The sequence below is a fragment of the Thunnus thynnus genome, chromosome 4 (genome assembly GCF_963924715.1).
Source record: "Thunnus thynnus chromosome 4, fThuThy2.1, whole genome shotgun sequence".
Classification (NCBI taxonomy): Eukaryota; Metazoa; Chordata; class Actinopteri; order Scombriformes; family Scombridae; genus Thunnus; species Thunnus thynnus.
In genome coordinates this window covers 25,807,257-25,835,087 of record NC_089520.1, presented here as the reverse complement: position 1 = coordinate 25,835,087, position 27,831 = coordinate 25,807,257, and the positions used below count along the sequence as shown (strand labels likewise).

At 41.3% G+C, this 27,831-nt stretch overlaps 1 protein-coding gene across 2 annotated transcripts; it reads left to right on the top strand.

Annotated features, from left to right (window-relative positions):
- Positions 1-208: 208 nt before the first annotated feature.
- On the top strand, positions 209-27,533 carry LOC137181853 (paxillin-like). Of its 2 annotated transcripts, XM_067587917.1 has the most exons (14): positions 209-412; positions 14,878-15,059; positions 15,245-15,330; positions 15,605-15,738; positions 15,944-16,139; positions 16,290-16,425; positions 17,194-18,684; positions 19,670-19,939; positions 20,128-20,523; positions 22,201-22,359; positions 23,193-23,366; positions 24,215-24,296; positions 24,423-24,571; positions 24,677-27,533. In XM_067587917.1, the coding sequence occupies exons 1-14, from the start codon at positions 400-402 to the stop codon at positions 24,941-24,943; spliced, it is 3,735 nt and encodes a 1,244-aa protein (XP_067444018.1). In that variant the 5' UTR covers positions 209-399; the 3' UTR covers positions 24,944-27,533. The 2 variants fall into 2 exon arrangements, with proteins under 2 accessions (XP_067444018.1, XP_067444019.1); XM_067587918.1 differs by lacking the exons at positions 17,194-18,684; positions 19,670-19,939; positions 20,128-20,523 and having other exon boundaries at positions 231-412.
- Positions 27,534-27,831: the final 298 nt, after the last annotated feature.

Here is a 27,831-nt window from a genome sequence, read left to right as displayed (position 1 = left end):
AATTCTATTTACCTGCACATTAATGCAGCCAATTACACCATTAAATGAAATGTAAGTCCCCAAGTCTATTCTCCCTTTTCTTGTTTTCTTCTCCTCTACTCTCCCACTGCCACTAGATGTCGCCGGTCCCTGTGTGTTGGGGGCCGGTGGGCAGGCAGGGGGCTGGATTGTGGACTGCTGGAGACTCCAGGGGGGCAGCTGGTTATGTGTGTGTGTGTTTGCGAGTGTGTCTGAGGCTCGCCGAGCAGGAGGGGAACTTGAGAACTTCACCGCATTCAGCCAGGGAATCCGTGATCGGAGATTTAGTGATCGGGCGCTGAATCGGCGGCTACAGTCCAGCTGTGATCGACAGAGGAGGACCCGGTGCGGCTCTCGGCATTGGAACGATTTCCGGCCAACATGGATGATTTAGGTAAGTTCGCTCGCCTTGAACGCAACATTAAAACAGCGCGCGTGTGTGATTGTGTGCCGTTGTAGCGCAAACACGTAGGCTACATTTCACCGAATAAAGGTGTGTGTGTTTTTTTCAGTAGCTCGATAGCTACAGTTGTTAGTTTGGGTCAGCAATGTTAAATGTGTCCAGGTAGGTTAAGTTCAGCTGAGCGCAGCGCGAGCTTACATGCCTAGAAAGGCCCCGCGTGCTGACATAAGGAAGCGTTACAATCAGGCTCATTGCGATATTTATTAGCCAGTATTTGAAACGTTAAAACGTGTTTGCGTGAACACGGTGCTCCGGCCAGCTGCACTGGTAGTGATTTTGGGCGACTTATTCCTCTTTTAGTTCCTCCACATCACTCAACCAGGCATGATATGGGCTACCGCAACTTTTCCATGCTCAATACTAGCAGATACATATAAATTGAACCATGGGTCACCTGACATTTGATGAGACCTATTGAGCCCCTCCTACTTGACTGTCAGGATTACATAACTGCCCCTAACACAGGTGAGATGGCAACAGTGGCTCCAGTGATGAAAACAATCATTACTGAAAGAGAAAGAAAGAGAGAGGGAGGCTGTTTTTCAGTTTGATCATCAGATCCCCTGTAGTCATTTAAAGCAGATCATTTCCAGCCTTTGTCTCAGCTGATGCTCACACATGCAGTAGCAGATTGATGCAGAGGAGCTGGTCTGTCGTCCTGCCTGTAAGGATGAGGTTAATGCGGTGAATTATGGCACACTTAGTGACAGCAGAAAATGTAATGCCTAAAGGGCAGGTTGTGGTGACAGGGAGGATGTGTAGACTAGAGCTCAGCACAGTTTTTGTTGTTGTTGTTGTTGCTGCAAACAATATCCCGGTTCTCCTCTGTGACAGTTCTTTGCTATTATTTTAGTAATTTAAAATTCCTGCCTTAAGCCATACACCACATGATAACAAGCCTCTCTCTTTTGGCTTGAGTTGAACTGTGCAGTGGTTGTAATGAGACTGCTGCAAACCTTGTAGGATCTTTCACAAGTTTATTTTTTTTTAAAAAGTAGAATAATTTAAATAACCAACTACACAGGCCCCCTGTCAGTGATGTAAAAGTGTGTGCTGTAATGAAACACAGAGGGAAATCTCAGATGCAGCTCACACAGTATTGACAGGATTTGAGGTTTCTATGTTTGTATTAATTTACAAGCATTGACTGTAAAGTTTGTGTTCTGTGTAGTTTTTACCCCGGTAACTGTTAGGTTAAGTTTAGCAGGACATCCGTAAAGTGCATTTAAGGAGTCAGGTTCATTGGATGCTAAAATAACACAGAATGCATTCGGAAAGTCAAAGATGATAAATGTCTCGTAAAAGCTATCCAAAAACCACCCTCTGTGAGCTGCAGGTGGATACAACTCCCATTCATTCCCATTCCAGACAGGGCAAGGCTATACAGAGTGTCCTTGCTTCATTTATAGAAACTACAGCAGAGCAGCTCATTACAAGCAATCTCAGTATAGTGTTTTCTTCAATTTTGACCATCCTGTCCCACTGCAGAACATCTGGATGTATCTGATCTGGGCCATAACCCAGTTCTGTGAGTGACATCTCGGTGGTGCGGGTGAGACTATGGGTCATTCTATATCCAGTCAATATTTATGGATACCCTCTCAGCTTACGTGGGTGAAGGGCTTTCCTTAAAGTAGTTGCTTAAAAAAGAGCGTCACACAACCCAGTGTAATTACTATGTCACGGGGTTGTAAATTCTGTCATCATTTTAGCAGAGACCTATAAACATATGGCACACAAACTTAGAGAAATGTAGGCTACAGACCAGTGGTGTATGCACGTTATGGTCTTGGGATGGTAATCACAGAGGGAAATGTGCACAGCCCCTAGCATCTTTTCCTCCATCAGTTAATGAAAATTGAATATATTGAAGTCCGGCTCTGCTTTGAAGTTGTTAAATGCAGTCAGAGATCTGAGAGGAAGAAGCAACTTAAGCAGACTTGACGGGAGGCGGTGAAGGTATTCATCCACCTCCAGGACAACAAATCCTACATATATTTTTAGCAGAGAAGAGCCCCTTTTCTCAAGAGCTGAGCCAGCAGCAACTTGAAACCTTCTACTAACCAACTGACATCTTTCTTTCCCTCTCTTTCACTTTGTTCCCTTTCCCTCATTTTTATTGTTTGATTTTCATACAACCTTCACTATCCCCACATTTGCCCCCAACCCCCTTGACATGAAATGAGCGACACCGGCAGGTCTGCTTTCTCCTAACAGCGTCTTCCCCTCCAGTTGAAAAGCTGTGATTTGCATGTGTACACACTCGTCCGTTATATCTGCACGCTTCCTCCAGCACCAAGCCGTGGGAGCAGACTAGTGCTGCTCGCAGGCAGGACGTCAGGGTGGATCAGGCCCACATGCAGGGATTGGGCCTGAGCCAAAATTTATCCTCCTTAAACACTGCACTGCCCCACCCTCTCTCTTCCCACTCCCCATCATTCCTGTGGTGAACCACATAGGAAGCTGCAGGCTGCAATCTATTGACAGTTTAGAGCTTGGCTGAGTTTGTAGGAGAGCAGATTAGCCTTTTGGAAGGTTTGGATCAAGGCACATTGTGATGCTTGATGGCTGGAAATTATCGGGTTTTTACTCCGTAGTCAGTGTTGGATATAGTCATCTGAATTACTATACAAAAAAGCTCTCTTTTTTGAGTATGACAGACAGATTTATGTCACTGATGTCTCTTTTTATTTGTGCAGTCTTTGCAGTTAAGATGCTGTGGCATGTTCCGAGGCAAACTTTCACTGACCTCCCCTCCTCAGCTATCAGCGCTGCCAAGCGTTGCTCCTTGCTTCACTGCTCTGGGCCTGCACCAACAAGACATGAATGTCAAATAGCCTCCCAAGTTAACTTCCTTTCACTGACTTTGATCAGCAGTACCTTTCAGAATTTCCTTTTAGGTCTGCATATACAGTAACTGCTCTCTTTTTCTCTCACTGATTTGTCCCACTGTCACTTTAGTTGCATCATTTGAAGTGAAATGACTCCCCAGAGCCCTGTCAGCGCAGCAGCTGCAGCGTTGGAAATGTCACTCATGGAGTGGGCGAAGTACTTCTTTACTAACTCCAAATGAGATCTGATGTAGCCTAGATACTCAACTGAGTCTAAATTTAGGTTGGTTCATTGTTTTTACACCGATAGAAAAGTCAGACAGCATACATGTGGGCATTTGTCATATCCTCTACATACTATATTAGACTGTGACACACATGTCATTCATGCCTGAGTGGTAGGTTGTCACTTTATCAGGGAGGGACGTAGTTTCTATAATAACCTAATCTTCTCTTTCCCTATTGGCAGAAAAACCTTGTCACTCACTGTTGTATTCAACAATAGTTGACCTTCATATTCCCGTTAGCTTTATGACGCAGTAATGCATCAGTAACACTACAGTGCCTACATTGTAATAACTGATGAATTACCTCAAGATTTCAGGAATCTGTTTGCAGAGAGTGACTATGCAAACACATAACCCATGTTTTAAAATTGACATTATGCTCTATAGGGGAAGTCATTAACAGGACTTTCAGTTACATTAATTTTAATGAAAACAATTGCCATTTTTCCTTTAATCTGTAAAGGGGCAATCTGACAATTTTACATATCCAAGTCAAGCCAGCCTGGAAGACTTGTGTTTACCAGGCAGTGAGAGTCTAACAAAAGATGTTACTGAGTTGCATTACAGGAAGTGTAGGATCCTGCGTTTTTGGAGCTTGACCCATTCTAAGCACTAAAAGTAATTATTTCTTAGCCTCTGCTGCTACTTTATGGAAGTACAATACTAAATCACTGGAATACATTTCTAATTCTGAAGTCAGTCTGTACTTGGAAGTTCCCATTATTAAAAATCCCCCTCCGCATAACTTCCTCTTTACTTGAACTCAGAAACCTGGCAGGTTGTGGGTTTTGCGAATTACATCTCCAGTGACGCTCTGCTTAACGCAACAAGGGGCAAGCCTACACTAGATGATAAGTCTCTTGTGCGTGACACATGCACATAAATCACACACAGAATCAATGTAGCATCCGAAGGCTTGAGAGAATCCCTTGTAACATCCTCCAGGGTTTGTCCATCTGTTCGATTTTAAAATGAAAATAATGCTGCCGGGCTTTGAAACATATGGTGTACGCACACATACACAGACACACAAAACACTCATACGCGCTCCTGATCACAGACTGCTGGTGTGGACAGACAGCTCTGAAAGGGAAGCTGACTAAGCAGCGACAGCTCTACACTCAGCCAACCGTCATGTCATCTCTCACGGGCCCAGCACAGCATAACAACAGCCTGCAGGGTCGATACCCAGACAGCTACTGTAGGTTTTTAGAACCAGGGTTCATGTGGAAATAAGCCTTCAAACAAAAAAAACATACGTCTCATATGGATTCAAGCTAAATCTGGTCTGTTTAGGCTATAGACTAGCAGCATATTATATTGTATAGTTACTGTATATGCAGTCATTTTCCTGTGTCCTGCTATAAGTCAGTTGAGCTCAGTGAGTCCTTTTCTGAGTAGTGGCTCATAATTCAGCTAAACACATACTTCATGGCAGGAAGTGCCCTTACTGACCTCTCCGTTGTAGTGGCAATCATGAGGATTCTGTGCCGACAACAACAGAATAGCCTCCTGCAGGTCACAGACACAATGTTAGTCATACTAACGTGTGGACATGCCTTATCCTGTCCTATTTTTGTTGACTTCCTTAATGTGATGTCTTAGGAGAAGGAACTGGTTTGCTTTTTGCCTCATTAAATCCTAAAATTCCTTTTTTTCCCCCCCTCTCACGCTGTTTCCCACTTTGTCTCCAGGCAACCAGAGCAGTTCATTAAATTCATACTATATTTATGTTAATGTAGCCTTTACACTATATGCTTACAGTATAATCACGCCTAAAGCTGTTATCAGCCTTCAGCCTTCCGCCATCCTGTTGTGCTCTGATGAATCGAGTTCCCGGCTGAATATGTAGGATTCTCATCCCCACACTCTGTTCAACAGTGACTGACAGCTCGGTTGATGTGATGCCGCTGATCCTCTAATGCGAGCTATATCGGGAAAACAAGCGGGTGTAACAGTTTTGCGTAACAGTGAATGATGCCACAGTAATTGCAAACTTTTATTGGTAGCACTAACAGGAATCAAGCACAGTATTCACAGTGTTTCAAAAGGAAACTGCTGTTAGTAGAATGATAGTGGTCCTTTGCTCCAGTGTAAGAAATGCTTATTCATCATATCTTACAGTGTTAGATGGCCTTTTGAATACACATGGGTGGTTCTGTTGTGTTTCCTCTAATTGGCTCTTAAATGTTGTTTTACTAAGAGGTTGTATGGTTGACGTGAATGCGGCTTTAGATAACATTTATTTTGCTATTTTATTAGGAAATGGGTTTATGCTCAGCAGGTTTCCTCTGGCCTTGGCACAGGTTTAAATAGTCACTAACACACTGCTGGTACTGGCCTATTTGGGATATAAAGCTACCACAATGAAGGCCTTTGATGAATCGGGAAGGTTGGGGGGTGGAGGACGAGTGAGTGTGCACATGTGAGCGAAAGTGAGCATGTGTGTGTATATGTGTGTGTGTGTGTGTGTGTGTGTGTTTCTGATTGCCTGTGCTTCAGTTGGATTTACAGTCAGCATCTGGCTTGTTAAAGGGGATCATTCAGGAAGCTCAATCTAGACCCCACTCGGGTTAATGACAGCATCAGTGACACTGTGTCAGGATTACTCCTCCACAGGTTTATAAGGGTGTAGGCTTAACAAGACTTTACACACATATACACACACACATACATATGTGGGTTTGGGCGCACAGATAGAGCTGATTGTTTTCCAGTGGAATGATTTGGCCTGCTTTGCAGACCTCACTAACTCTCCTCTCCATCCTCTTCCCTCTGTCCCTGTCCTGCCGGAGGGGGACAAAGAGCAGCTTGTTTCTGGTGCTGTGACCTACTTCAACCCAGGAAAGACACAGAACCAGACAGAACTGATTATAGATGAGGAAAAAGATGTCCATCCATCCATCTATCCTGCTATCTATTTTTGGCTACTTATGCGTGTCTGGGTTATTGATGGTAGCAAGCTAAGTGAAGTGGCTCAAAAATCAAGTATCATTCTTGACCTTATAAATAGTATTTAGACTAAAAAAAAACTGAACTCAAAGTCCATTTATTAGCTTTTTTCAAGAGCTTTCAACCACATTTCATCCTCTTAATAAATGGATGGAGTATGCGCAGTTGAAAGCTCTGGAAGTGGACCTTGAGTCGAAGATATCCTCCAGACATGTATTAAGATGTATAAAAATGCTCTGCTTGGAACAATAAAGTGTGTCTGATGTATTTTTTCCACAAAAAAGTATGATTATCACATTAAAATCTTTAAAATGGTGTCTACTCCTTCTGGCATCTACTTTAGAATAAACTACTTCTAGTACTACTTTAGAATAAACATATTTTAATGTATATTTTTAAAAGTTTCACATTTTATCACAGAGAAAGAAGGATAGAATCTTCTAAAAGTCAATGTTGATGTTGATTTGCAATATTTGTATTGATGTAAAATTTTAAAAGTCTGTGTAAATCACCAACGGAATGGATGTCATGTTCAAACAGTACCCCAATTTTGTTGGTGCACGTTTCATCCTCTAGTGTGGCCTAAAAATACAGCTTCTTTCTGTGGGCGTAGTGGTATCACCACAGGACAAAGGCTGGGAATTTCCTGTCTGGCAATAGAGCTGAAGAAGCTGTGGATGAATGGTGAAATGTCTTTAGTTTCACAACAATAGTTGAGTGGATAGTTTCACTCCCACTTGCCATTGTAAAATCTTGATGAATGACTTCACTCTGCGCAGATATTCAGAAAAACTGCTCTTTTCCTTTGTGCTCCGTGTAGAACGTCAAAAGCAAAATAAAGATGCACATTTTTGTTAAAGTCTGCAATTCAACAAAACCCTTCAAAATGAACATCTCTACAATATTGTTCATACTCTCTCTAACAAATGCTGTACTGCTAAAACAAACATGCTTTCACCAATGTCTATTGCACAAAAATAACCACACAGGCAATATGTAAACCACGGTGCTCACAAACTACATTTTGTGTTCCTCTCTAAGCCTTCCACCGAGGGGGGAGAGAAAGGTGGGGTAGGTGAGCGATAGCAAGAGTAGATTGTGTTTTATCTTTTTAACTTGTATTATTTTAGTTTCTTGTCTCACATTTTTCCTTCAATTTACACCCTTTATTCATGTGTAGAGGTTGATGCATTATTCAGTTATTTTACTCTTCCCTCCAATTAAGCTAAGTTAGGTAATTCTTTAGTGTCCCTTGTGGGCAATTGGTTTGCAGCAAGGATTAGAAAACAATACAAGCCATATCAGAACACCAAAAGCAGTTAAAACATTTATCATAAAAGATAGTATAAAAACATTAAGCAAGATTATTAGAAATGACTTACAAAGAGACATGAAAGCAAGTGAAAAGTGCATGTTAATAACTGAAACTGCCTCAGAATGACAATGATGATGACAAAACAAAAATAATCAATTCTTCATAGTGATGATAGATATGATTTGTAGTGAGTATGTTTTGCTCTAGAGCTGTACAAAGTAATAAAGAAATTTTATTGCCAGGCGTGCCTAATATGGATTTCCCTCTCACTTTTGTAGTAGATTTAAGAGGGTGCAAGACGTAATAGGACATCAAAATACTAATAAATTAAACAAAATCCCACACTATCCTGTTTTAGGCATCGTTGCTGTAACAGTACAAAAGAGAAGCAGCATGGCTTGAGTTAAGTTGTCAGGAAAGATTAACTGCAGACAACAATTATTCACCCACATGAGTCAGGGCGTTTACTTGCTACCCTGCTCTTAATTTCTCTCTTTATTTCAGATCCTTATTGCAGTTGACTATTAGTTAGAGGAAGGGTAGTTGAACCCTCCCTTTCACACCTACAACACAACAGCTTTTTTGTACATATGTATGAGGATAAAAAACCTACTCATGAGCAGACTAATAGGGTGTTACTTTCGGGTTAGAAAAGGACAAGCAATGCGGTTTCAAATTCATGACTACATCTGTGGTCAACTGTCAACTTGTGGCTGAACCCTTGTCATAAGTTTGAAAAGCACTGGGTGAATGCAATTTGTTTTAGTTTTGAGAATGTACCAAAGTTGTTGAAAAACATTGATAGTTCTATATTCAAAGTTCAAAAATATACCTACCAAGCTCACTAATTATCACATAATCCACACACAAACAGAAATGTAAAAATGACTAATGGTGGAGAGGTTGTAGGCCTGTTTCTTAACTTTGGGCAAAGCCATTCAAGCTAGCTGTTTCCCCCTGCTTCCAGTGTTTGTACTACCTTAGCATGAAGGCTCCTGGCTCTAGCTCCATATTCAACGTCACATATTGTCTTATCTACACACATACAGGAGTGTGTCATTTTCCACAATTTGAAAATTCCCATATGACCACGTCCACAGTATCACTAGCAGTGTCTTCCAACACTGGCTCTGTTTCGCAGGGGATTCAGTTGGTTTGCATCACTTAGCATCTTGATTAGCGGACTTTTCTGGGCCTGAGTGTTGACTATAGTTATGGATTGCATGTGTCGTAATTGTATTGAATAGTTTAGAGTGGAGCGTAAGCTGCTGGGTAAGCAGTCGTGTTATATGACTTTATTGCAAGTGTGGGCTGTGGTGCCATTTTCATTTAATACCCCATAGCAGCATTTCATTGATTTTAAGCGTAAGGAAACTGGAACCAGGCTTTTCTTTACACTATGGCTATGAGGCAGTACAGTGAATGTAATCTAATACATAGCATCAGCTGGTTGGGTGGTCTGTACTGTTTCTTTGACCGGCATTACCATCCATCATCTACTGTATGTCTTGACTCCCACAGGTCAGGGTCGGGCGGGAAGGTATTTATAGTGGGCCTGAATGCCTCAGTCTGTCTCTGGTATGTGTAGGCAGCCTTAACTAAAGAGGCACCTGTGTACAGTGTTGTTGTACTGTTGCACCTGTGTGTGTTTGTGTGTTTCTAGTGTGATTTAATTTTGTGCTCGGGTGTCCGCCGAAGCGCTCCAAATGAACACAGGCACAGGCCATCTGCTGTCTAACACCAGCCCAGAGGGGAGGAAAGCGTAAGTGTGCACCCATCTTGTCCTGATTTTTTTTCATCTGGTGCAAGCAAAGAGGGGGATTCATCATCTCTGTGATGGTCTGTCAGATTGTGTCGCTCTGAAAGGCCATCTCTCTCACAACAGAACATGAGGCTGTCACTTTAGGTTGACGTACACTCACGTTTGAAGCAACCGACTTGTAACCGAGGGTTGGTGCTCACAATAGATTGTTTTTACATGCTAATTTTTTGAAATATTACGTTCAGACTCTCCCTTTTAATGAGAACAGATTATACACACAATGTATTTGTCTAAAAGCTGACATTTTTTTGTTTTATTTCATCTGTCCTATCTTGCTTTTAGCCCTTTCTTTTCTGCCTTATCACACTATCTTGCTCAGTTGGTGCGCAACTCCTATTTCTCTCTGTCTCTCATATATGGGAGACGAGCTGTGGCATGTTAGGAATTCATATCAGCCAGTGTGCACCTTGCAAACACATCAGATACAGAGGGGAAAAAATACGGGAAGGGGAAGGAGGTGTAGAAAGTAGGACACAGGAAAACATAGGTGAACTTGCAGCACAGAGACAATCTTGCAGGTTTACAGCTGATATTTATCCAGTCTTGTTGGTTTCACTCTGGTGTCAGCTTTGTAAATGCCTTGGCATTTATGAGCTTGGCAAGCCTGTACTGTCTATCAACCTTGAGAAGAAAAAGCCAGAGGCTTGCTCGGCTCTCACACACAACTCGACATCACCCCCTGCAGGTTGTTGAAGGCTGGTATCTTGTTACGTTGCATTTGATAAGGGCTTATTTCCTGTAATGAATCACTATCAGCAACAAAGTCTCTGGAGCTACAATGATAATGTTACACGGTGTGGATGTGTTGAGTAGTAGACAGCATTGATTCACTCTATGCAGTCGTCAGCACTGATAGGGGCTCAAGCTGTGTGTGCAGTGTCAAGTAGGCAGGATGTCCTGTCAGGGATAATGAAGGCTTGTGCCTGTTGAAGTCCAGGACATATATTGATTAAACCTCATAGAATAAGAGTTGTGCTTTAGGATTCTTTTGTCTAATTAGATCACACTCATATTTGACGTTGATTTTGACTGTAATCAACATCAAATATGTGCTTGTCCAACATCTGTCCTGCCCTGCGCTGTTTACATATTTGACTCCTCAAATGGTTAAATGGTTTCGTTTACATTCCCTCATTTTCCTGCATCCCCCTCCCTTCATTTCCATTTTCCTCTCTTTTTCAACCCTTCTCCTACCACCCCAATCTCCCCAGTCCCCTTTTTATCTCCCTCTCTCTTCCTCTTTCTATCTCTCCTTTTCCTGTAATGAACCCTTATGCCGAGCAGCGTTGGTGTAATTAAAATGCACACCATTCATCTGGGAGGAAGGGAGTCTCCTTAATCTGCGTCAACCCACATTTTAGCCTCTGAGGATTTGCCTGCTGCGCCACGCATACACGCTCCCTGGTTGCACTCACTATCTCACCGCCATTTATCATTGTTTCAGCCCAGATGTGCCCTACTGTGTCACACATAGTGGTGTGTGGACATGGAAGCTTACAGAATGCTGTTGTTTTTCTGTCCTCATAAAGTGTGTTGGCTGCAATTGAAGAGGGCTGACTGTGTTTAATTGATGTAGGTGGTTTGTTAGATCTACATGTAGTCTATTTTAGGTGGTGAGTATTAGATCCTTCACCCTCTCATAACCTCCAGCTTCTCGGGAACTCAGGTCTCTAAGGGATTTACATAGCTTTGTTCTTAAAACACATCCAACAGAAATTATATCCCTTGTGGAATTAATTGAGGGGAGTGCTCTGACATGTTTTTAACTAATAAAATACTAAAATATGCTCGACTCTCCAAAAGTTCTTGCCTCTCCTTACAAAGCATACAGATGAGTCTCTCATGAGTTCCTCATTTTACTGTAGTTCCATTTTTGGTCACTGGGGAACTCGACTGTGCTTTGCTGTAGAGTCTGTGTGTCATGGTATGTCCTCTTGGCAGAGTAGGCTGACACACCTCTGTGTGTTTGTGTAGTTTGCAGATGAGCCAGAGCATGCCTAACACAGTGTTCAGTGAACACAGGCAATCATGAATCTGTTAGGTCTTCTTATTTAGCTTTCTATTGTCTATATCCTTTTAATTAGGAGTGTGCTCGAACCACTTTGAGGGAAATGAGCTGTGATTTCAGTTAACTTGCTTTCATTTTGATGCAAGACCTCTTAAAATTTACATTAAAATCAGTGCCTAACAGAATATGTATTTCATCTAGCCTGAGGGTTTGTGTTTGAGCAGTAACTGTATTTTGGAACAGCAAATTCTTTTTAACCAGGGTTAAAACCAGTTCAGCTAGAGAGCTAAGTTGATTAACAACTCTTGTGTAAACCATCTGGACTAACATCTGGTGAATGAGGGCTCCACCAGCTGCAGTAAAACTTTGTTCTGACATCAGCAACAGATATGTGCCCAGATATGTTTGCAATTTATTTATGCAGTATTTCTGAGAAGTAACTGATGAAATCTAAATTATGTTCTGGCCTGTTTTCATTTTATCTTAGATGAATGTCTTGACTTGTTCTGATCTAGTCTGATCTCATCTTTTTTTAGTGTGTATTTCTTAATGTGTAAATTTGTAAATCATAACTAAGAATAAGCTGATGGATGTTCTGCGTAGGCTGTACGCCTATATCGCCATTTTAAAATGATAAAAAAACAATCAGCAGCTTCGTGGGAAATGTTGCAAAGAAGAAGTGGTAACCTCTAGGTTTCAAATCCAGTAAAACCTCAGAGTATATATTGATCATCATGTTGACTTCCCCTTCTACTGTACTAGAAGTTGCACTTAGAGACTGCACTATTGAGTGCACCTGTCTATATACTGATCTTGCTGTTGGCTTGAAACATCTATGGATGTTAAATTTTACACCATACTTGGTAAAGGCTATCAGTAATGATGCTTGTGTTGTTTTTGCCTTCTTACTTCTTTTGGTGTATTTTCTTGCTACTACCAAGTAAGAGATGAGGATGCACACACACGCGCGCGCACACACACACACACACACACACACACACACACACACACACAGAGTGCTGGCTGCAGTAGTGTAAACAGTGGGCTGTGCTGTATCCATAATGAACCTCTGAGGAATGTCTCTGGGCTTCTGTGTCCAGAAAGGAGTCTCTCTGCTGTGAAACCCAGTCAACTGGCATGTTAGCCATGCTAATGGTCCAAGTGGATCAGGTATGAATCTGGCTCTGCCTCTGCTGTGTCTCCTCTCTGTCTGGGAAACATTGCAGTCCACATAACCACTGTACTGATGATACTATGGTTTACTAAGCATTAATTTTCAGGTTAAAAAGTCCCTGATAGAACCTTGTTGTACACAGAATCTTGACATTATAAAAGAGATCCTGTTTTAATAATCTGATTCTTGCTGTATTTAAAGACTAAATTTAATGTAACATTGCCTCTCAGTCAAGGTCAAGATAATTGATACTTCAATAAGTTTTATTACTGAAAAGATGTGGTAACTATGAGTGTGAGTCATGAGTAACTGAGGCACAGTTTGTGCTACCAGTGTGAAGGAGGGGCTGATTATACCTCTATATACCTTTGTCATACCACTCCCTTAGTTGGGCATGCCACTATTGATAAGAGCTCTGCTTGCTCTCAGCTTTCCTTATTTCACAACAGCGTGTATTCCATGATCTGCTGTAACGTGCATAGTCTGCCAAAGTTGGACAGCTCCTGAGTCAGAGACTGTTTCCAGCGGGTCGTCATTTGCGTGAGTTGTATCTCTTACTTCAGCTTTCAGGCAGCTAGGTTGGAATTGGCATAGCTGGGGGGTGAACCTAAGCTGCTGCCATTCATTTTAACCCCTCCTTCTCCTCTTTACCCTGACCCTCTCCTCTGCTCTCATTTGCACCCAACTCAGCCCCCTCCTCCTCCTCTCTTGTTCTCCTGTACTGATGGTAGAGTTAAGAAAGGCAGTTCCTGCCTGGCAGACAGTCTGTTTGGGTTGTCCTCTTCCTCTTCTTCTTTCTCTGTGTTCTTCTCCACTTCCCTGGGTGTAACTTTTTTGTCGTTTTCTAAGGTATGTCTCATCTCCATTTTTCTTTACCTATAGTTTTGTCTTTCTGCTCCAGTGCTTTATTTTAGGATGGAGCCTTGATGTAGTTGTAATTGCTGTTTGGTACACCTTAGCAAAATTGGCAACACTGCAGTAGAAGCAGAATTGCTCATCGAATGAGGTGCAGTTTGAATATTTATAGCTTTATATTATAGCTTTCAACTATAAGGAATAATACTTAATTTCTACAATGATAGCTGTATATTTGCTGTTCTCACTATGGTTTATTGGCTTTGGTCTTGAATGGAACTCCGTAGCCTATGATGTGTTGGTGTAGTGGTAAATTATGCATTTATGTACAAACAGCAGTTATGTACAAAGAGTTTATTCATATAAGACATCTCTTATTAGGGCAAGATTGTTATTAAATTTGGGCTTTTATTTTTTAGGACTTGTGAAATTCTGCAAGAGAAACTAAACACTGGTGTGGTGAGTGAGTGCGCTAAAATAAGCCCAAGTATTCAGTAATACAGTCTGTGCACTTCATTAAATCCCCTATAATGTTATGTCTCTCTCTACCTGCTGGTTAAGACTGCTAAATTAGTAGTTGTTTTCAAGGCCTTTATTCTGCTCAAAATACCAAGTAGCCCCTTCACGCAGAGATAGCAGCTTCTGGTGTGTAGATGGTAAATATCAGCATATATACCTGGTTATATATATATATACAGGTATATATATTATATATATATACCTGTATACCTGGTTGACTCTTGGGTTAAAGCACATGTCTAGACTCTAGGAAGTCAAGGGTCAATGAGTAACCAAAGGAGTGGCTATGACAGTCTGCATGATTCAAGTTTTACAACTCCAATCCCCAATGATGTCACTGCACATTGTTTTTGATGATTGCGAAAGAAGCTGTAATTATTTGGTCTTGTGTATATGGATGATGTTATCATGGTTTAACATCTTGGGACCCTTTTGGAAATAAGTGTTTTCACTTTAACATATTATCCCTTGGATTCTTGTTTTTGTGTCTGTAATCCATAAATAAATCATATCATCATCATGGTTGACGTATTGTTTTTCTGTCATTTCACTGTATAAATTGTCATATTTTCCAACCCTGTCTGAATGTCTTCAGGCCTGTGATGATAAAATCTTCATTTTGTGTTTCCATAGATGCTTTGTTGGCGGACCTTGAGTCCACAACGTCCCACATTTCAAAGCGCCCACTGTTTCTGTCTGACGAGAACGCCTATTCCCTCCCTGTTGGGGGTCAGACCCAGCAAGACATCTGCTCTCCACCCCAAGTCCCACCCACTCCCTCAGAGCAAACCCTGAACGGACTTGACGAAACAGAGGTAAATGCACCTGTACATGTACTGTTTATGCCCTTAACAAGATATTAAGTTCAACATGAATTCCTGACTGTAAAAAAAACACTTTCATTTGCTGATGAATACAAGTCTGTATACATTAGTTGCTCCATTTAGGAATGGTCCTCTGCATACTTCATAGTAATTAAAACTTCATTTCCTCTCCTCAGTCCTTCAACTCAGCTCAGAGAAGCCCCTGGTCTAGAGATAGCAGCAGTCCGACCCAACCCATTGGTGAGGAGGACCACGTATACAGGTAGGACTTGAGGCTATATTAGTTGGTTAAACAGTATATTAGCAGTCTCACAATAACTTAAACCTAAAAGTGAGTAGAATGTTCTGGGAGTATAAATTAACATACTTATTTTAGACATCAATGTCTAAAATGAGCTGCACTGACTGTTCAAATGATACCAGTATTAAAATATATCAACATTTTCAGTCTATAACATTTGCATTATTTGGCCCTTTGTTAATGATAGATATTAGTGCTGAATTAGTTCTGAATTTTGTCTCTCTATTGTGTACAGCTTCCCCAATAAGCAGAAAAGTAGTGACTCATCAGCCATGACCTTATCCTTGGGCAGCAACCTGTCAGAACTGGACCGCCTGCTGTTGGAGCTCAACGCTGTCCAGCAAAGCACCCCTGCTTTTGCCACAGAAGGTTCTCACATAGATTACTTTGCAATTTTTGAAATGTTCACTTACATTTATTTGATGAAACTCAGATGGCACCACCTGATTTGGATGTCTCTGTTTCTGTGGTGTTGCACAGAAATGTCTCTTCCCTCCACTGTATTTTGTTGTCTTGAAGTTTGCATGATGATAAACTATGTTGATATCATATTCATATTTTTTTTCTGCAATAGAAGAGGCAGCTCCACCGCTGCCTGCCAGCAGCGTAATCCACCATATCCAGGAGAATGGAGTCTCTACTGCAGGAAAGGCAGCTCCACCTGTATTGGAGAAGCCCAAACGCAGCATGGCAGCTCGAGGAATAGAGGATGTACGACCAAGTGTAGAGAGCCTTCTAGATGAGCTGGAAAGTTCTGTGCCCACGCCCATGTAAGTGACAACTTTTTACAAAAGTATGTGGATGTTAAAATAAGTGCTTGCATATGTTAAGGTAACATAAAGCACTGTTTTACTGTAGATGTTTTTATATTTCTATTTTAATGTGAAAACAGTAATTTTAGTTTATCTTTTCTTCTTTAGTCCCACACCTTTGGTGGTGTCCGACGAACAGGAGGAAACACCAGCACAGCAGCAAGCCAGAATGTCTGCATCCTCTGCCACACGAGAGCTAGATGAGCTAATGGCCTCCCTGTCTGACTTCAAAGTTCAAAGCAATGTAAGTATGTTTTATGAGTGGGTAGAGATTGCACACTTTATGTGTACAATCATGTTTTTACATACTCATGTGTAAAAACGCAGTGGATTATATTATTTTTTATTCAGTTTCTCTTCCTTATTTGTGGTTTTTACCATGTTACTATATATACTTTAGATAGCTGTTGTTGGCAGTGTTTCACAGAAATGGAGAAATACTAGATTTCCTTGAAAGGAAGCTTCAACAGAAGCTTGCACAGAATTCACTCAGTGAACTTTTGCAACTGTCATATAGTGGCTGGGGCTTTTATTTAGTTCAACTGAAGAAAGAGCTTTTAATTCAGAACATACTTCAATATTTTTCGCACCAAACCGAAAAACTAATTTATAACATATATAGTAGTTTTTATTATGCTTTGAATGTATGACTGTGCAATTGCAAATGCAGCAAAATCAACATATGTACCTCCCATTGAAGCCCATTTACACATAGCAATAAATGTTATCTTCGTGAACATTACAATTTTTGTTGAGACTGTGGTAAAGAGTGGACTGTACTGTATCCATAATGACTCAATGGAATGGGCATTCTAGTAATTTTTGAGATTTGAAGATTTTTAACTAATTTTTTTGTAGTATTTTAGAAGCAGATACTTTTGAGATAAGACACCTGAGTGAACTGAGACACTTCATTCTCAACGTGTTTCTCCTGGTCTCTTCTCTTTTCTCTACCATTGTGTGTCTTGTGTTTGTATGTACATTGCAATCATTACATCATTGCACCTGACAGTCTGGCTCTCAGTTGTCTGTGAATCAGGAGGCTGTAGAACCCTCATTGGTTGCTGGTACACCGGTTGTCCAAACACTAACTGCCCCATCTATAAGTCCTCATATTGGTTCAGTGGATAATGTTCTACCCTCTAGTGACACTACACCTTCCTGTACCCCTCTACCATTGGAACTCCATATAGATGAAGATGGTTGTTCAGCCACTACATCTTTGACTGGTTCTACTGTAGTGATTGCATCGTCCAAGAGCATTCAGTACTCCCAGATCCAACAGAAAGATGATGCTGACAGTGTTACTTCTGAGATCTCACATGTAGAGACCCTCAGTATCTCTAATACCCTAATGCAACCTAGTCAAACTGAAGTCAACAGCTCTACGCATGTGTCAGTCACTAAAGTCTCTACCAATGAAGCCTCAAGTCCATTTGGAAAGAGCTCAAGTCCAGTTACTATTGGCAATAGCTCTAGTCCAGACTCCACTGCCAGGAGTTTTAGTCCGGCGGTCATTTCCAAGAGCCCTAGTCCTGTCACTGTGTCTAAAAACCTCAGTCCCATTCTTAGAGCTAAAAGTCCCAGTTCACCTGACATTAAATGCTCCAGCCCAGTCCCTAAAAGTTGCAGTCCAGTACCCATAAGTCATAGTCCAGAAGCAGCTGCAGAGAATGAATGTCAGATGACGGCGCCAACCACTACAGAAACGGTGCCAAAGACAGCTAGTCCAGTAACAGTTCAGAGGCTTTCAAGTCCAGTTTCAGATAGTGCAAGTGCTGTGACAGTCCCTAATACCTCTAGTCCATTGACCATCCCAAACAATGCTAGTCCAGAAACAGTTCCCAAGAGTGCTAGTCCAGTGTCAATTCCAAGACTTTCAAGTCCAGTTCCAAAGATCACAAGTCCTGTGACAGTCCCCTATATCTCTAGTTCAACAACTGAACCCAATAGTTTTAGTCCAGAAACAGTCCAAAAGAATGCGTACCCAGTAATACTTCCAAGGCTTTGTAGTCCAGTAACAGTTCCAAAGAATGAAACTGCAGCGCCTAAGAGTCCTGCTTTAGTCATTAAAAAAACGTATACTGCTTCAGATAGCAGTAGTCCCAGAGCTTCGCCAGTTTCACTTGCTGCTGTGCCATCAAATAGCCAGTCTTCCCCTCTTACAGAAAAGCAGGGAGGTGAAGCACTGGATTTATCATGGCCATGTCGGGAGCCTTTATTAGATGATACCTTAGACAAACTCTTAGCCCCTGACTCCACCCAACCTGATGAGAACCAGCCACCTGCATCCTTTATGTCTGGAGATGAAGATAGACCTTGGGAGGAGGAAGATGGAATTTACCCTGATCTCAGCCGAGAGGGAACCCTGACACCCATGACTGAATCCAGCTGGATAGATGAGTGTTTCACCCCCTCCACCTGCCCCGGGACACCAGATGCAATGCTGGAACTGCCCACACAGCAGCCGTCTGCTGTTGAACGGCTATCTGCTTCTGGCCAAGTACGAGGCTCAACTTGACTCTCCCAAAATAAGCTGCTGGTGTTGAAGCTGGAGAGGCTTTAGGACCCCATGTGGTCTTTCTATTATTTGGTTGACCATGTGGCCTAAAATATTAATTATCTCTGACAGTAATGGCAGAATGACTTTGTCACATGATCGTTCAAGCAGAACGCATCTCTAGTTCCTAAAACAAGCTTATTTTGGGAGAGCAGCTCCTGCAAACACTCTAGGAGCTGTGCAGAAGTACAAAACACAGTGTTTTGATGAGGAGAAATTCATCTGTCTGTGTGGTGTGATGCATGTAGTGTCATTGCTTAGCAATTGCAGAATGACTTGAGGGAGAAGTCTCCCTGTAGAGGCTTCTTGTTGCTGATGTTGAAAGCTTGGCTGAAAGGATGTCTATGCACGCCCCTACTTGCTTCAGTCGACATTGGTGTGTTAGTCACAGGGCCTGGCCTGTCATGTTTATGCAACCAACGAATGATGCAAACAATGTGTTTTAAATCACTGACTGTGTCAATACAAAACAATTGACAAGAAGATTCCACAGTAGGGCAGATATTTTTCTATTTCTTTTTGGCAAATGCATATATGCATTAATCAAGAACATTTATAAAACATGTAAGAACTATACTTCTTTGATCCTTGGCCTTGTTTGGCACGTGCAGACTTATGTGCAAGCATTTTGTGATGGACTATGTTGTCTTGACTTCAGTTATCCGGCATGCCTTTCCACAGACATCAGAGTAGTAGTAGTAGAGAATGATTTTGAATAAAAGGCTGTACTTAGCTTCTGCAAGCAAATTGAATTGGATACATGCGTGCCTGACAAAAAAAATTTGAGAATTTTGACAGAAGAATAATCTAGAGCGTTCTTGAGTGTTTTTCCTGCGCTGGGCCTGTCCTGTGTGTGTAACTCAACATGGACTTTCTGGTGAATGGTGCAACCTCAGCTTCCTACACCTCCTTATCATCTACTCTCCAGCTCAAGTCGGTTATCCGCCGCACCAAAGAGACTTCCAATGTGCATCCGATGTACAGGGAGGGACTATTGCGACGTAAAATGGGACCTGTCATTGTGAATAAGAGCAACTCTCAAGACCGACTCATTGAGGAGCTGCAGGGGAAACTGGGAATTGGGCGAGTGGAGCGCCGGCGTAAACAACAGCCAGATGATTGGCTGACAGAAGGAGTCATCGTGATGTCCAACCCACAGCGAGCACGGGAAGAAAGGGCTCTGCCATCTGTGGATAAGGTTTTGCTTATGTTTTTTTGGCCTATGGTCAAGGAACTAACTGGCAAATTTTAAACATATATCACATTGCCATAGAATACTGTTTCTTTTACTGTTTGCCTTTCTTCTTTCTTACCCCTTTATTTGTACCTTACCTTACTTGTTTGCTCTCCTCTCTTGGCTGTTTCCTTTCTCCTTCTTTCCCTCAGATCATCATCCCTCCTGAATCACCTGCCCCACAGAGAAAAGTCCTCCCCCCTCCGCAATCTCCCCCAGCACCCAAAAAGCTACCCCCAGTCAAGCAGACTCCTCCACCACTACCTCCTCCCCCTCCAACCCCTCCTCCTCCTCGAGAACCTACCCCTCCACCTCCCAAGGAGCCTACTCCTCCCCCTCCCAAGGAGCCTACTCCTCCCCCTCCCAAGGAGCCTACTCCTCCCCCGAGGGAGCCTACACCTCCCCCCAGGGAGCCCACACCTCCCCCTCTCCAGCCCCCACCATCACCTAGCCCCCCTCCCAAGCCCGTCACGCCACCTCCTCCTCCCAAGGAGTTTGTATCAGTGGGTTGTCAGACCGAGTACGACCCCATCTTCCCACCACTGCAGGCACGGTTCACCTTTTCTCACCTCTCCCTCTCCTTCTCTCTGACTTCTCTTTCCACTTTCTATCATCCACTTTCTTTCACACTTGGAATGATTTAACTCTTTTCTCTGGTTTGTAGAGTTACTTTGAGTTGTTTTACTTGAGCATGCTTGTGGGTCAGTTGTGCCTCTGTATCTATGTGACCTACAGAATTTGTCTGGTCACTTGGTCTTTTTTTGGCATCTGGTCTTCATGCCAGCTTGGAAACAGGTAGCCTCTTTAAAGCTTTGTCTGAAATCCAGTCAGTCCAGGTTATGAGTGGTGCTGACATTCAGGCTAGAGACACTGAGCCCATTTTCTAATTCTGACATCTGATGGCGCCAAGAGATGTGTGTTCAGAGTGGAGTGGAGAGTTTAAGAGCTTAGAGGCGGGTTGAGTGTATCCCCCTATGTTCCCGTTACACTAACTGTCCAGTCATGCGCAGGAATGGTAGGCTCGCAGTGCAACTGAAACCTAATCTGCCACATGACAGCACTGTTACCACCACACTTATAGCATCTCTCACAGGACTTCCGTCAACAGGTCCCACTAGGTTAAGGACCAGCATGTCCATGTTGAATGCCATGTACCATCACCTCTTTCAGAGTCCACAGTGTCTTCAATGAGGTAGTTTTGGTGAAGACTTGAGGAGTACTAGATTGACATAAGTAGTGTTTTGTATGTCAAAGGCCCAGTAAGAAGCCTGGCTATTTTTATTTGGTCAAAGGTAAGGTGGGTCATTTTGTGTTTGCGTGTGTTAAAAGGGTGCGTCAGTGTGTGTGTTTGTGTGTGTGTGTATGTTTGTGTGTGTGTGTGAGGGAGACTACATGGACCAGAGATGCTATTTTCTCTCTCAGTGGAATGTAAGAGCTCCAATAACCACACCATCTGAGAAGGTCTGTTACGTTACAGTAGTTGCATTACTAATCCAGACAAACATTCACACACACATTATAATCATATGATAACCAAAGAGACATCAACATGGATCAGGGTTTCATCAGAACATATTTTGTCATGGTTAATTTGTCCATGATTTAGGTGGGTCTTGGTATTCTTTTTCCATTTCAGCTTCAGCTCAATCTTTGTATTCCCCAAAGAGGAGTGATACCATCCTCTACAGTACATTCACCACTGCCTTTAGAGACTTACAGTGGAATGAAAATGAAGATGTCTGCTTCTTGCTCATTAACTCAGTCTAAACCCTATTAAACAATATTCAATTTTAGTGCCCTTAAACACAAATGACATTTAGATTCAGTGCTATACAGATTGGTATTCCTATACAATAGCATTTGCACTCATAGCAACCTGCATTTAGTGCAGCATATTACCATTGTGTGACTGTGAAATTGTTCACCTTGTGTACTACCAGACATTCAGGCAGAGACTATTGTACATCACAATTACAAAGACAGCTACGTAAAGGAGATTCAATAGGTTTACACAAGTATGTAATGTGATGAGGTAATTACCAAAATGATGAGAGTATACTGAATGTGAAACGCAAAAAAATCTTCAATGAACAAAGAGGAACAATGGTCATTACACCCACGCCAACAATGGCATTATTTGGCCATTTGACAAATGGCACTATTTGTCTACCCCTTGTGTATCTGAATGGTATAATGACACCATTTTGGTCTTCCATCTCCATCAGATCCAGTCGCAGGGAAAGACTTCTCCCACTGGTCCACCCAAACCAGCCAACAAGCTGGACAACATGCTGGGAAGCCTGCAATCAGACCTCAACAGACTTGGAGTCCAGACTGTGGCTAAAGGCGTCTGTGGTGCCTGCAAGAAACCCATTGTTGGACAGGTAATGATAATACAGAATCATACACAATCAAACAAGTCAGTTGTGCAGATACTAAACATATACCATGTGATACCTATTGCATACACAAGTTTGTGTCTGCACACACAAATTACCAACTGAAACATCATTTAAAATACCCAATAGGCTTATAAAACATCATTATAGCTGCTTTTTTTTTGTTGTTAAGAATGTGGTGAAATGAAGATTGCAGTCAAGATTTATTTTCCCAAGTTGGATGAGATGTACAGCGTTGGCTCATGTTCTGCATATCTCGGTGTGGTGCTGATTGCTTGAGGTCAAAGCCGCTTAATCTATCAATAATTCAACCAATAAGTGGCGTAATATAAAACTTGCAGCATACATTCTGTGTTTTATCAGACTTTCACTTCATGAATCCATTTCTGTGAAGGCCACATTTTTGCTTTTGAATTAAGAGTAACCAAGGTTAGCTTTTCTCATGTGTGCTACCACTTAACTTGTATGACTATTTCTGACAGCAGGTAGTATACAGGATATTCCCTGCGGGTTTTGCATGCAACTTATCAGAAAGGATGAGACTTAAAAAATATTTTAATTTGAAGAGTCCCAAGTGAGATGAAAGGAAAGCACATCAAGACATCCGTTCGCAAGAAGCACAAAGATTTTGTTTTCTGGGAATTAAAAAACTGTAATTTAAAATTTTCTAAGCTCTGAGTTTTATTGTCTACATCTGCCGCTCTTTGCCTTCTACCGTTTACGTCTTGCATGCAGAGCTCTGTCGATTTTCTCTGCTGAGCAAGGCTTTTCCTTTTGCAGCTCATTTCAATTTAATGCACTGTGTGTCCCCACTCCAGGTGGTGACTGCCATGGGCAGAACGTGGCACCCCGAGCACTTTGTGTGCACCCACTGCCAGGAGGAGATAGGCTCCAGAAACTTCTTTGAGCGTGAGGGGCAGCCCTTCTGCGAGAAAGACTATCACAGTCTGTTCTCACCGAGATGCCACTACTGTAATGGACCCATACTGGATGTTAGTAATGCATACATTAACACAAACACACACACAAACACCAGCATGGATGGGTGGATAATGATATTTATTTATTCATAACTTAATGGATTAAGTCCCTTGCTGGAAAAATCACTACATGGTGGAAATTGCCTCTCTTTCTCAAGTCACCTTTGAACTTCCTTTTGTCATCTACATCTCAGATTATTACTACCTTTGAAAAATATTTTAATTCTGGCCTGTACGTACATATCCACATTTAAATCCTTCTTGATTGTGAATTCCTCAGTTGTGTAATGAGTTTGGTGATACTCAGTAGTATTCAATATTTTTATACCTTGCCATATTGTCATTTTAGTAGCTCCTTTTTACCTATACAGACAATGATGTTGCTTGTTGTTGTTATTCTTAAAAAAAAAAAATTCTCCTTAAAAAAATCTTTGACAACATTGCGCCCTCTGGTGGTAAAGCCAAGAATCAACTGTGGGCTTAAAATGTCCAGGGGTTGGTAACAGTGGTTTATAATGAGTAATGCCTGGCCTGCTGCAGAAACTTAACTATTGTGGAGTTTTAAAATCATCTGTCACACAGTATGAGTATGAAGCTCCTAAAAAATGCTATCAGGCCTGGAAAACATGAGCAAACAGTCATAGCATTCCAGCACCTCCCACACTGTCTCTGTGGACTTCGCCTGCCCTCTACTGGCCTATGAATCACTGATGTGTTAGTTTATCCCGTAATGACAGATACACATGCCAGAATGCTGACTTTCCTTTAGAGCAACATGAGAAATCACTTAATCACTTAAGTGTTAATGGATCACACTTTTAGAAGAAATTGATTGATTGATCCCTTCTTTTGTTTTACAGAAAGTAGTGACTGCTTTGGACAAGACTTGGCATCCAGAGCACTTCTTCTGTGCCCAATGTGGAGCCTTTTTTGGACCAGAAGGTAACCAGCGGCTCTTTCATTTGTGTCACATCACCTGGCTTGTGTAGAATAAGAGCAGAGTTTAATTTTCATTATCAAAAGGAACATGCAGAGAGGGTGAGTGTGTGTTTTTTTGCTGTCCTCTAGGTTTCCATGAGAAGGATGGAAAGGCTTTCTGCAGAAAGGACTACTTTGACATGTTTGCCCCTAAATGTGGGGGTTGTGCCCGTGCCATTCTGGAGAACTACATCTCAGCTCTCAACTCCCTCTGGCACCCTGAATGCTTTGTCTGCAGGGTGAGACACTTTTTGTATCTGTAATGAATTACAATAAAAAGAAATCACTGGATCATTCTGTCAACCTCTCATAATAAATTCTTCCTCTCATCTTTTAATTCCCAGGAGTGCTTCACGCCATTCATAAATGGCAGTTTCTTTGACCATGAGGGCCAGCCGTATTGCGAGTCGCATTACCACGAGCGGCGCGGCTCTCTGTGCTCTGGCTGCCAGAAGGCCATCACTGGCCGCTGCATCACAGCCATGGGCAAGAAGTTTCACCCAGAGCACTTTGTGTGCGCTTTCTGCCTCAAGCAGCTCAACAAGGGCACCTTTAAGGAGCAGAATGACAAGCCCTACTGCCACGGCTGCTTTATTAAACTCTTCAGTTAGACTGTGTGTACAGCCATGCACACATTTAATTACATGTCTAAATGCACGTGTGGATGTGTGTGCACTCACATGATATGTATGAGTCAGTTTGTTTTGAGACAGAGGGCCTCATGTTGTGGTGGATCACATCATGTAGAAGGGTGAAAAATGTCTCTCTGACTATCAATTCTTGACTTGACACTGAAGGGACTTCCCTGGCTGTCCAACCTCTCAGGCTTGGCATTTCACACTTTTGCTAAAGACATTTTAACAGAGCCCAAAGAGATTTTTATTTAGAGTTTTATTCCTGCGCTGCGTGCAGCAAAGAAAAGATGCTAATTTCCCCCTTGTGCGTGTTGATGTATAGGAGCATATGAGGGTAGCGTTTAGACTCCCTTAGGGCCCTGTTTTGTAAATGGTTTTATTCCCCCATTGCAGGGCAACACTTTGCATTATAGGGTGAAATAGTTTTATGCAGGTATGAGTCAGCTGCTTGATTGCATGGACCATGGAGTGTTGACTTACAATAAGCAGTCATGAAATATGTTGAGTGTTGGATAACCAGTGCTTGCCCAGTGAGGAATAATCTATGAAAAAGATGTATTTTTCTAGTTTTGGAAACTATTGAGGTGCCATTTAAAATAACCATGAAAACACCCCATATGTACATGCACACACACACACTGAACTCCTTCTTCTTCACTTCTTTAAAATACTAGTTCAAACTCTCAGCACACTCCAACCGCAGATCTCTTGATGAGACCGTCTTAAGGTGCATTTTACAGTTTAAGATATGAGTTTTTATTTTTCTACTGTCCTATTTTTCCTATGAAAATGAACCCAGATGTTCACATTCATGCTCATGTAACTTCATTTATTCCCAGTGGAACAGTAATCCAACATTTATTTGCCCAGCAGTTCTTAACACAAATGGCTACTAGTAGATTTATATCACAGATTCCTAAAATAATCATATTGAACTTTCTTTTTTCTGTAACAACTTGGAACTTTGTTTTTACTTTACTACTGCAAAGTATGTGTTGTATCATTTACTTCAATAATGTTCAAATAAAGTTAAACTTTTGCAAGTAATGATGACAAAATGTAGGTAAATAAGAATAACATGTACTATGGTCATAAATGTTGAACTTTTGGTGCAGTTTTTTTTTTTTTTTTTGAAAAAAAAAGAATAGAATAAATTCAGAAGAATTCTATTCAGAAGAAATGACATTTCAGTTCAACACTTTTCTCCATAATTTTACTGTTGCTACTGTTGTGAATGTATCACTGTATTAAATATATTAGTAAGGCTGGTTCAAGATTTAAAATTTGGTTGTGTTAACATTAGTAGGGAATTTGGATTAGAAGCATGCTACTCTATTATGTAGAGTTTTATCAGCACTAGCTGCCAGTCGCTGCTACAATCAGAATCTAAATTTATATACCTATATTATGCTCGACTTTGTGACACAACTGTGTTTTGTCACTGTTTTGATGAAAATATATATTTTTGAGCTGTTAGGGCTCACATTGATATGCAAAGAGCTGGCTCTATTGGCATGTAGATTAACAACAGTTTACCCTGTTCTCACTCACTCCTTCACTCACAAACACAGACGTACCAGCTTGGATTCCAGTGTGTCAGACTTCCAAGGACACGCGGCCCTCCATATTTTTATTATGAGTCATGAACTGTGATCCTGCTGTATGAGCTGATATCAGTGCGAGGCTCACTGATGGTAGCTGGACGCACGTGTTAGCTGGTCAGGAATCAGAATACATCACCAAGCCCCCGCCAAGCCTTTAGCTAAATTTATTTAATGACTCAGTACTTTACTTGTAGCTGTTTTACCAGATATATAAGACATTGTGTGATTTTTTTTATTTCTGTTAAGGTCATTATTGCTCGTCATATTGTTTTCGGTTGCTTTTATTTTTGATCACAAGGTGTGCAAGGAATTAATACACATTATCCACATTCAGATTGTTTTTAAACTTTGAGAATTGCTCTTGTGCCAAATGTTTCAATGCAATAAGGTCGTATACACTGTGGAGTTCTCAGTCTTTCCTGTGATTTGAGTCTTTATGGGCTGAACTCTGGGAGAGGCTTTATCTACTGTGGTGCATCTTAACTCTGAACAAATTTTACACTGTAGTAGACAAGCCAAGGGGAAATCCTCTGTACTGAGTCATTCAGCAGACAGTATAGTGTACACTTGTAGCTGATTTACAGGAAGTAGCTAGGTGAACATGGGTGTTAGAAAGACTTAACATTTGCACCTTCAGTTAAACTGTATGCTTATGAAAATGAACAGGAATTGAGTTCATTTGACCCCATGTATATTTATCTTCTTACAGTATATTGCCTTATAGTCTCTGCTTCTGTCAAAGAATTCATGAAAAAAAAAATTAAAGCCTTTTACTGTTAATTAGATCAAGTGAACTTTGCTTTGTAAATGGAGACATTCTTGTAATCTTTTACCATTTGAATTTTCTCATGAGCCATGGATTTCTCTGGCTCTTTGTGTGGGTGGGGTGTAAGCCTATGTGGGTCCTGATTACTGACTGATTAATAAAACTGCTGCAAATAAAATGTTCTTTATTTCTGGCATTGTGTTGTCTGAGGAGTGATTTTTGTAGTGGTTTCCCTTTTCACACATACTATTAGTATTCAGTGTTTGCATTAATTCAGATCATTTAATCATAAAATAACCTTTCAAACACTCAAATTGTTTAATGGTTTAATTTTTAAAATTTAATGTGGGACCGTAATTTACATGGGTTAATTTAATTCACAAGCATTATAAATGAACAGAAGATATTACTTTTACCTGAGTCTAATGCATAATAATATGCAAGTCCCTAAATAGCAATCTGTCAATGTGCAGAAGTTCAGAAAATGTAAAAAA